Source organism: Cryptomeria japonica, chromosome 3, assembly GCF_030272615.1.
Source record: "Cryptomeria japonica chromosome 3, Sugi_1.0, whole genome shotgun sequence".
NCBI lineage: Eukaryota > Viridiplantae > Streptophyta > Pinopsida > Cupressales > Cupressaceae > Cryptomeria > Cryptomeria japonica.
This window is the reverse complement of record NC_081407.1, coordinates 251,270,669-251,281,522: the sequence shown is the minus strand read 5'-3', so window position 1 is coordinate 251,281,522 and position 10,854 is coordinate 251,270,669. Positions and strand designations below refer to the sequence as shown.

Sequence of the window (10,854 nt, the reverse complement as noted above, 5' to 3'; positions counted from 1 at the left end):
AACCCATTGAAGGGTTTGATGTAAACTCCCCAGTAAAGCTTAAGGGGAGGTGTTAGAATATTTAATCTTTACTTGGCTTAGGTTTATTTGTATTTAGTTTTGGATGTTCCTTTGGAATCCCTACATCTAATTTGTCCTCTAGTACATGTGTGAGGACAAGTCATTTCTCTTTTTTTTCCTTTATTAAAGAATATTAGTTTATCCTCCTTAAGAGGATGTTGACACATTGCACACACATATTATGAATGGTGGAATTCATGGATTTGGGAGTTACTTTGTATCTCCTCTTCTCATCTCTATTTAAGAGATCCTTCTCCTTTCATTCTTCACTTTTGATAGCATTGTAATGAGCTTCTCTCTCTCTCTCTCTCTCTCTCTCTCTCTCTCTCTCTCTCTCTCTCTCTCTCTCTCTCTCTCTCTCTCTCTCTCTCTCTAGGCTTTTCCTTCATTCATAATACATAAGAGGTTTTTCTTTTCTTTTCCCCTTTTAAAAGCTCTTGTGTCTCCTCTTCAAGTTTTGGGTGATTGCTCTCAAGTTGCTCTCTACTTTGGTAGCATTACTTCAATAAACATACTTAACTGGATTTATTTTTCATTTTATTGCTCTTTTATTTCCTTTCACTTTGTTATGGGCTTGAGTTCTATTTTTGTGGTTCTCTTGCGGGCACATATGCTAGCATATTTCTATTGCATGCTTTGGAGAAAGGAAATAAGGGCACACAAATGGAACTCATGCAATGTACTATTGCAAGTTGCATTTGGTTGATTTGTTTTTTATAATGATAAACAAGTTTTACAGGGACCTAAAACCCAAAGTATTACAAACCAAGGCCAACAACCAACCAAACATTAAAACTAAGAAAAACAGGGGACAAACCCCACATAGATCAAAAGCCAAAAAACCAAAACTACAAAACCAAAAAACGGGGCGTAGCACTCAACTAAAAGAGTGCATCAAATCAATGTTTTTCTCAATAGTCCTCTTATTAATTTTCTCCAAATCCTCCATGATGAATCTGGAGGTTCCCTAGTCCTAGCTCCAGCTCTTGGTTTTGGTGCAAGGACCCGAGCTAGTCTTCCAACCAGTAGCACTCTGTCCACCCTTTAACACATTCTTTTTCTACTTTTCCCCCAAGGGAGGTTCATTGGCGATGGTCCTAGTTCTATAGTCGGTCATCATGGAATTTTTTTTCCAAACCATTAGCACTATTGTTCATTTTTTGCCTACTGATTTCCACCAGGTTGTTCAGGTTTTCCTTGATCTCAATCACATACTCTTCTAGCTTCTCAATTCAATGCTCATGGACAACCTTCATATTTGCAACATCCTCATAAATCTTCTAGATCATACTCATGATCTTCTCATTTTTACTTGGCCCAAGGGATTTCATGATAGTCTCAATAATTCCCTAGATCCCATCTTTTGGGGATCCAATTTCCTTATCCACCCACTTCCAGTAGTTCTCCTAACTTCTAGTAGCCTCCAAAAGAAGATTTCCCAAAACCATCTCCTCCTTTTTCTCATCTTTATTTTCCTTATTCACAAACCCTTGTTTCTCATCATCCACATTGATGTGGATTTCCAACCTAATCTCATCGTCCAAGACTTTGGACCCACTAGATTTGGTTAATTTTGTTTTCTTTTTGGTGGGGGGCTCCAAGTCTTGCACATTTTTGCTGCTAGATTTGAACTTGTTGCCCACCTTGGAGGATTGATTTTCCTTCTACTATTCATTCCCAGGGTCACCATAAGCTCCCCTCCTTTCATGTATTTGGTTGATTTTTTTCTTTCATCCTTGTGTATATTTGTCAGATTTATTTGAAATTGAAGATAGGATAGGGATTTATTGCTAAATATTCAATATAATGCTAATTGTAGCTAGCACATTAGACATCTTCAAAATGAAAATTAGGGGGTTTTTACCATCTACCGCACTTGCATAAACTTGTATGTAGTAGGCTACATGAAATAATTGAGGCATCTCCTAAATTAGGGTACATTCCCTTCTTGTTTCTTCTTCATGACATTCAATGCATTTTTTTTTATATAATTAAATATCTTCTAAGAGGAAGCACCCTAAATAGAAATAGTAAGGATTATAAGTAATAGAGCATAAAAGTGGGGGTGGAAGAAAAAATAGTTGTCCATACCTCAAATACTACCAACAAGAGCCAAAAAATCAAAGCCACCAACCAAAACCCAAGTCTGAAATACATCCAATTACACAGGCAACCCACACAAATCAAAAAATATGCTATCAACAATTATAAACTAAAAGGATCAACCAAAAACGTATGCATCGAACCTAAGACCTTGACTTGATTTATGTCCTCTCTCTAGATTTTCTAGAATGCCATAGCCCTAGTCACCACTAGACAATCTGCATTGTAGGTTGCATGAGTTGGGTTGTTTGCCACCTCTTCAACATCTCACATATCATTCTCAAGCCACTTCTCTCTTGCATTGGCAATACCAATTTTGTTCCTCCTCCCAAATCACAACCTCCTCATCATCTAGTAGGCCCTCATCTACCATATATTCTTTCACCCATCTCTCTTTCAAGATTCCCATCACACCCACCACACATTGTAGAAAATTGATGCTCATGTCAACATCTCCCCACCTAGCTTGCGAAAATCTTTGGTTCCATCATTCATACCACTAGGAATTTTCTTTTCTCACAACCCCTTCCTCGAGATAAGTAATAACTCTGTGGTAATGGGACCATAATATTTCCATCCACATTATCAATTAATAGATAAATCTCCCCCAAAAAAGCATGTTTGAAGAGCATTTGGCACAATTTTTTCACTCTTTCCTTTGGGGTGCCCATGTACAGTTCCATTGCCAAGAACATTGTGATTATGTCCATTTTCACCCTATATTTATGATAAGCCATGATAAAATCCTCCCCCAGAATAGACTTAACAACATGCAAAATCAAAGGATGGCCAAAGGATAGAATATCATATAACCTCTTATGAGTCACCTTTCCATGAAAGGCCATCTATTTTTTGGTTGTTTCCAATAAAATTGGCATGTCCATTGTAGATTAACTTTTTTGTTCAGACTTACTACCAAATGCCACTCCTTATTAACAAAAATATTTCCTAACTCCTTTCAAATACATCATATCTCCATAGGATAGGGTAATTAATGCCTTTTGTGATCAAATATTTCCAAATCAATCTCATTAAATCCTCTATTCTTTCATCCTTTCACACAATTCTAAATCTGCCTTGAAAATTGGTGCACTCCACTTGCCACCATTTCTCACATGTGTATACATCACCACATAACCAACCTTCCTATCCACATTTAATACCAAATATCCATTAATATATATATATATATATATATATATAAGGGAAAATGCCAATAAGACACTTGTACACCCTCTGTCACCTAACAAGACAATGGCTCCTTGTCCAACCACTTTATTATTTCATTTAGAGGAAGCCATAAAATTTAAAAACAATCAATATAGAGAATAAGGTATCTTATTTTTGACATTAGGTTTGTATGTGGATATACACAACGAAAATGACATTTTTAAGTTAATTGAAAAATTATTTTTTATAGGTTCACTCTTTTACGTTACTTTTAAATTCTTATAATTCTATTACATTTTATGTAATGAAATGATTATTCATGGTATACAGTTAAGGGTTCACAAGCACGATGTTGAAACCCTTTGTAGGAATTAGGCATAGAAAACTTTGGAAAATTCATCAACTTTTACAATTGAAATTTATCCTCTATTTTTTATTAGGTTTCTATAGATGAGTCAATGACATCAACCTAGAAATTTAGAGGGTCCTTTCGAAAGCTACAAGTAAGTGGCAAACTAAGGATAAATATATTTCTTCTTTGCTCCTCCTATGAAATTTGCCACAATGCTTGTTTCTACTATAGATTTTTTAGTAGTGATGAGGATTAGAAAAACAATGATGGAGCATTAAATACCATCTCAATGATTTATCCTTGTTTTCCTAAGGCTCATCCCATTTTTATGCCATATTTATGACTACTACATTAGAGCCATATTTTATCTACAATAGTAGCATCAACTATATTTACATTCAAGAATAGATGATCTACAAGATTAATAATAGTGGAATCAACTATATTTAGATTCAAGGGCAATTTTAATAATTTTCATTGTAAAATGAATAAATTAAGGTACTTCATGAATAGTTTCAACAATTTATGAATCTTAAGCTTTAGTGTCTACATAAAAATATGTCATGATGGTGAAAGATGTTTGGCCTCTCATTTACAAATAAATTCAAATACAAAATAGGTACTTGAAACAAGAGATAATTTCTATTTTGAAAGAGAATGAAAAGAAAGACAATGGATTGAGGTAGTCACTAGCATAGCAAAAGTCAAACAAAGTGATTCAACTATCTCTAATTTAACAACATGGAATAACAGTGCAATGTATAAGGCTTCTAAAAAAGTATATAACCTAATGGTCCTTATAAAAAATGATAAGAACTTTTGGATAAGTGTATATCCTAAACAAGGGTATTGATAAAAATTCAAATAGTTCCTAAGTTTTGCTAATATATTTACTTATTTTGTGGTATTTGTTCACTTTAGACTTTTTGAAATGCATTTTTCATAAATATAATTTTAAGAATACTTTCTCATTTGACATTTTATATTTTCATCTCAACAAATTGAATAAAAAATGAAGAGTCTTTTTCACAAAAGAATCATAAATGAAATGATGAGGCTAGTAATGAAAAACTAAATATCAAACATATATTGGAACATATGGTTAATTAGAATGTCCATTTAGATCCAAGAAACAATTCACTCAATATAGAACTACATGAGAAAAACAAAAGGTTTCCTAGTTATAGTAGAAAAAAGGATATTGAGAATGAGCCACATTTATAGTAAAAGATGCGGAAATCCTAAAGACAATCTTAAGAAATAAATAATCTTTAAATAGTCAATCTTAGAGAACCTTTCAATAAATATCTATATATATTCGAAACAGAAAATGTTTAATCATATAAATAGACAAATTGAATTGAAATGTATTTAACTAAACTTTGGGTGGTGGGAAAAGTGAGAATATTTAGGTTGTTAGATTTTCATAGCTAATATTACATGCTAGACAAAATTATAATGCAAAAAAAATATGTACACTTATTATTATACATTTTTAAATCTCTCATAGACTACATTTAAAAAATTCATCAATAATAACCTAAAAATAGTCATCTAGTTTGCAAAAAAATCTAGGAAGTAGTGCAAATCACCAAGCATAAAAGTCACAAATTCAATCCTAGACCTTAAAATGTATTACATGGAGGTTGGAGCACATGTACACTATTACATACAATAGTTTTAAGAAAATTTATGCATCTTGAATATCTTCAAATCGAAAAAACCCTAATAATGATTATGTGGTTTTAAAAAATTAAAACAACACATCATCTATCATATCATCTATCATACTCATATCCCATCACAAATGACTAGGATTGTGAATGATTTAATGTTCTTAAGGGGTGAGAATATATTGCACTTAAAATGACCATTATGATGTGGAATTTATTTAAATTTATTTATTATAAAACTCCATCTAAAAGATGAATCTAATGTTCACTTTTATATATTATGTAGCCTACTCCTTCATGATCTCTTCTAGCTTTCTCATCGAGTAATATAAAAGAATCCCATCATGATCCGTCAAAGTAAATAGCATGCCCCATTAACTTGTTTTCTAAGAAACTCATCAAACAAAATTTTACCAAGAACTCTAATTTGTTTCACTTGAATGCTTCTAGAGTGTTGATAAATGCTCAAAGTACAATCATCTTCAATTGTATAGGTTTTAATTTCTTAAAAGAGTCTCCAATAACTTTGATCTAGAAGTGTTACATATAATGGAGTGTTAAGAGCTTGAAGAGCTGCCATGTTTTTCCCATCTAAAACACCTAAGTATATTTGCATCTATAGCTATGAGAAACTACATAAGGTACATGTAAAGAAGAGAAGCTACATAGCATAACTCGGTTGTAAATTAATGTGTAGATGTATATTAATATTTGCTATATATTTATATATATATTCAATATAATGTATAGTTTAATATAATATGAGGTAGTTGAAAAAGTTATTTAAGGAATTTCATGAGTATGTGAGAAGGAATGATTAGTATGAAAAATATTTCAAATATCATTTGTCAAAATATTAAAAAAATAGAAAGGGTATACTAGATGTATTGTACAAAATGCTCTTGCACATGTGTTGATTGAACATAGAAAGGTTTCTCATAAAGTTTTACATGTCTTCTAGTATAACCTATAGAAATGATTAGTATAGTCTAATCGATTCTAATAGCATGTTAGAAATTACGATCTTTTGATACTAATCATGGTCTGTATATATAAATTTTACACATTATACAACATACACATGGCGAAAATTGTTTCAAGTAAAAAATGACATAAAGTGTCATTTTATTACAACACTTACAAAATGGTCTTTAAAAAATATACTAAACTTGGATATGCCTATCCTTACTTCCACATGTCCAATAAAACCTTCTATACATATTGATATGACTCATTATAAAAATTCAAATGTACACTCTCAAATGAAAGGGAACACCTTTAAATATTGGAATAAGGGTGAAAACATACTTGGATTATTGGTCACACCTTTTCAATAACCCCCATTCATAAATAATGATCTAATAGTTATTAGATTATCAAAAATTTAAATTGGATATGCTTAATAAAGCATATAATATATAAAGTTTAATAACTTATATTAGAACAATCCTCCTTGATATGATCCCACATAATTTGATGGAATTTAATGAAGAAACCATCAAAACCTACGCTTTAATTAGGTTTCATAGAAAAAAGAGAACACTCAATACCTTTCAAGAAAAATGTACTATCCAAATAAAGACTATATCTAAGATCAATTTTATTAGGCATAAACTCCTTGACAATATCTTCCAAAGTTTGTTGCATAGTCAATTTTTTTTCTCTTCTTTAAATAGATTTTCATAAAATTTCTTTAATACCAAAGAAATTTCAACATAATCTGTATGTAATCCATATTCATATGATATGGCACCAATTGTTTATTTTTTGTGTTTATAATTGAAATATTTAATAAAAAATTTAAACCCCGTATTTCCTTCCTAGATATAATGAATTCTAGCTCTTATCCTAGCACCTTGGCCTTCATAATTGTAATTGTCCAAATTTCATAGTGAATTTCAATGAAAACAACAGAAATTTGAGTATCTTTGTTTCAAACCTAGGGAAAAAAAATCCACAAATTTGTAAAATATTATTGTAGTTAATACAATAAGAGTTTATACATACTCGAAGGAGGGCAAACGTGTGGATTACGAAATTATGTTAGGCGATTTAAAAAGTGGTATTGTCGTGGCATATGCAATATTTAAAATGACGGACAGATCATTTTGGCAAGCTGCTGAATCGGATTGCTAAATTTAATATTATATATGGTGTTTTATATAGTTAATTAAACTTGAATTTTAAGACACTTGCTATATGTTTTTTTATTTATTTTATTTAATTCTCTTTTCTTCGCACACCAGGAATTTTCAACGATTTCAATATTCTAAGGAGATATTGTAAAGTTCAGAGATTTGGTCAACACGTTTCTAAGAGTAACTTAAGACAAATAGTTGGCAGTCTCGACGAATTATAATTTCTATGGTTGACTTCACTCCACTTTTATATGTATTATTACAAAATTATTTGTTATATTTAAATATTTATATTAAGATTTCAAATTATTTTATATAATGTATGAATCAATATTAAAAATATTTAATTATTAAAAATAAGAAATGATGAAATTTATATACTTTTATGTTTAGGTGTAATTGATTAGTGATTGTTATTTGTCTTTGATTTGATTTTTTGTTAATCTTAGATATGTTGATAAGTGTTGGTTGTTTTCATACTTAATTTAATATAAAATATCTAAAGTCAACTTTTTTTAAATTGATAGGAAAGCTCTTATTTATAATATGAAATGTTGGTAAACATTTGATTCTCTTTTTCTAAATATTGTTAAGAATAATATATTTGTAATTTAGTGGACAAAACAATTTTAGTATTATAAAGTAAGTCGTTTATATCATATTAATTTTGAATTTATAATTGACTTTAAATTTATTGTAAATGATGAAGTGTAGTAAGTCTATTTCAATTATTCTACATTCTTGTTAAAAAATGAATACTTATCTTTTATATAATAAATCAACTCTTCTAAAATCAATTTGTATATAAAAAAAATATTGTTATTGTAAAATTTAATCTATTTAAAAGATAAATATCTTATAATGTTAGTTTACACATCATAGAATTTGATACATGACTTGCATCCAAGGAAGATTTATTTCACAAAATTTGTTTGAAATACAATTCGAACATTTCCCTTAAAGATAGAAAAATCTTTGAACTCATCAAAAATTAAATTTCCTATAATTTTTGATAGACTATTATATTTTATGAATAAAGAAAAAACATAGTAACTTAAAATTATTCAAACATCATAGAATTTGATGTATGAATTGAATTTAAGAAAAAATCATTTCATAAAATCCATTGAAAATACAATTCAAAAATCAATTTATTAAGATAAAAAATCTCTAAACACATCAAAAATTAATTCTTTATAATTTTTTGAAAAAAAAAAATTCTTTATAATTTTTTATAAACTATTCAATTTTATGAAGAAAACTAAATAAATGAAAATTATTCCAAATAATATGAAGAAAATAAAACTACTACTAACAATTATGCTCTGTATCTACTCCTTAAACATAGTATTTTTGGATTACAGAAAAGTTGATGTCTCATCGAAAGGTTCAACAACTGATTCTTATCCATTAAAGAATTTCAATTTTCTATTATGTATTCAAGCACGGCATTGACAGACTAAGAGAATAAATTAGTTCACAACTTAAAATAAAAGAGATTTAAAGAATGGTCACTCTAAATAAATTTAATAAGAATTCAACGTGTTTGGACGGCGTGATTTCACAGAATTTTCTACATGATGAAGAAGGAGCCCTCCCGAAGTAGCTATTGCTTTTATGAAATCTCTGAGAAATTCGCGGCTGTGGGGTAGCCTTTTGAATTTAATACAACTTTTTGACTTACTCCACTGAGAAAGATGAATACTTTCAGACAGAAATTCCAATGATTGCGCTTGCCATCAATTACTGTAATTATTCTTATCACATACGGAAGCTCCTCTACCACTATAAAAAGCCATTGCTCTCTCAAATGTTTCCACACAACAAACTGCTTCTATTCTCCAACATAGACATATCAGTGCAGTTTATTTATCGAGCTGCATAACAATCGATAATGGGGATTAATACTCTCATTATATGCATTGTCTTGGTAGTCTTGTGTTCGAGTCCTACCAATGGGCAGCTCAGTTCGACATTTTATAATAATACGTGTCCGAAGGCATTGTCGATAGTCAGAGCTGCGGTGAAACAAGCGCTCGCCAAGGAAAAGCGCATGGGTGCATCATTAGTCCGCCTTCACTTTCACGACTGTTTCGTTAACGTAAGATTCTTCTTTTATTTTTACACTATCTGGTTTCTTGATCTTTTAGAATATTATTTTAAAATAACGTTTTCTCTTAAATAGTTCTGTGAATTTGCAGGGGCGTGATGGGTCGATACTGTTGGACGACTCTGCAAACATTACAGGCGAAAAAAGTGCGGGTCCTAATAACAACTCTGTGAGAGGATTCGACGTGATAGACACCATCAAGACTCAACTGGAAGCAGCTTGCACTGGAATTGTTTCTTGCGCCGACATTTTAGCCATTGCTGCTCGTGATTCAGTTGTTGAAGTAGCTAATTTCCCTTCTATTATGTTTATCTTTTCCAGCTATTATAAATTGTTAGAATTATTGTGGGAGAGATTGAATAAAAGTCATAATACTGTCAGTATTAGTTTATGTAAGACACGCGATATTAATGCTACTTAGAAAGAATATTTTTTGGTATTGGCAGTTGGGAGGGCCAACATGGAGAGTACAGCTGGGGAGAAGAGATTCGAGAAATGCAAGCTTACGCGGAGCAAACAGCCAAATTCCTGCACCTACATCTAACCTCAGCGCACTTATCTCATCTTTTAGTAATAAGGGTCTTTCTACAAAGGATATGATAGCCCTTTCAGGTCATTTAATATTATATTATTGAATAACAATTTAATGTTGGTTGCAAGCTAGTTAAATTGGCGTTTATGTTAACTCAAGGAGTGACTGTTTTGATGACTTTCAGGCGCTCATACAATTGGGCAAGCGCGGTGCACCACTTTCAAAGGCCACATCTACAATGAAACGAACATTAACAGTACCTTTGCCACTTCTGTGAAAGCTAACTGCCCAAGCACTGGTGGCGACAACAACTTGTCGCCCTTAGATGTTCAAACTGCCACCGTCTTTGATAACAAATACTACATAAATCTTAAAAGCCAGAAAGGACTTCTTCACTCTTACCAGGAGCTATTCAATGGAGGCTCTGCTGATTCTCAAGTGACTACCTATTCTAACAAACGAAATACCTTCTTCCGTGATTTTGCAGCTGCCATGGTGAATATGGGTAACATAAGTCCTCTCACTGGTACCAACGGAGAAGTCAGAAAGAACTGCAGAAAACCCAATTAGGAAGTATTATTTCCAGCTTACAGTTCAATAAAGTCATGCATTAAATTGGTGTCGTTATATATGTTTGTAGAAGATTGTTCTCTTATTGGGAATTTACCACAGTTGCGAAGCCTGTGAGAAAATAATGTACTGAATTGATTGAATAA

The 10,854-nt window shown here is 31.3% G+C and overlaps 1 protein-coding gene across 3 annotated transcripts; it reads left to right on the top strand.

Moving 5' to 3' along the window:
* Nucleotides 1-2,419: 2,419 nt before the first annotated feature.
* Nucleotides 2,420-10,708, top strand: LOC131874485 (cationic peroxidase 1-like). 3 transcript variants are annotated; one of them, XM_059217885.1, is made up of 5 exons: nucleotides 2,420-2,462; nucleotides 9,407-9,597; nucleotides 9,698-9,889; nucleotides 10,053-10,218; nucleotides 10,323-10,708. In XM_059217885.1, exons 2-5 carry the CDS (start codon nucleotides 9,550-9,552, stop codon nucleotides 10,706-10,708), a joined length of 792 nt encoding a protein of 263 aa, XP_059073868.1. In that variant the 5' UTR covers nucleotides 2,420-2,462; nucleotides 9,407-9,549. The 3 variants fall into 3 exon arrangements, with proteins under 3 accessions (XP_059073868.1, XP_059073867.1, XP_059073866.1); XM_059217884.1 differs by lacking the exon at nucleotides 2,420-2,462 and adding an exon at nucleotides 3,158-3,216 and having other exon boundaries at nucleotides 9,438-9,597; XM_059217883.1 differs by lacking the exon at nucleotides 2,420-2,462 and having other exon boundaries at nucleotides 9,391-9,597.
* Nucleotides 10,709-10,854: the final 146 nt, after the last annotated feature.

What these genes read in the sequence shown, in the direction of transcription:
- LOC131874485 (XM_059217884.1), top strand. Translation starts at nt 3,158, where the DNA reads ATGCCTTTTGTGATCAAATATTTCCAAATCAATCTCATTAAATCCTCT. An exon ending in AAATCCTCTATTCTTTCATC is followed by an intron (nt 3,217 to 9,437) that starts CTTTCACACAAT and finishes GGTAGTCTTGTG; the next exon opens with TTCGAGTCCTACCAATGGGC. An exon ending in CTCGTGATTCAGTTGTTGAA is followed by an intron (nt 9,890 to 10,052) that starts GTAGCTAATTTC and finishes TGGTATTGGCAG; the next exon opens with TTGGGAGGGCCAACATGGAG.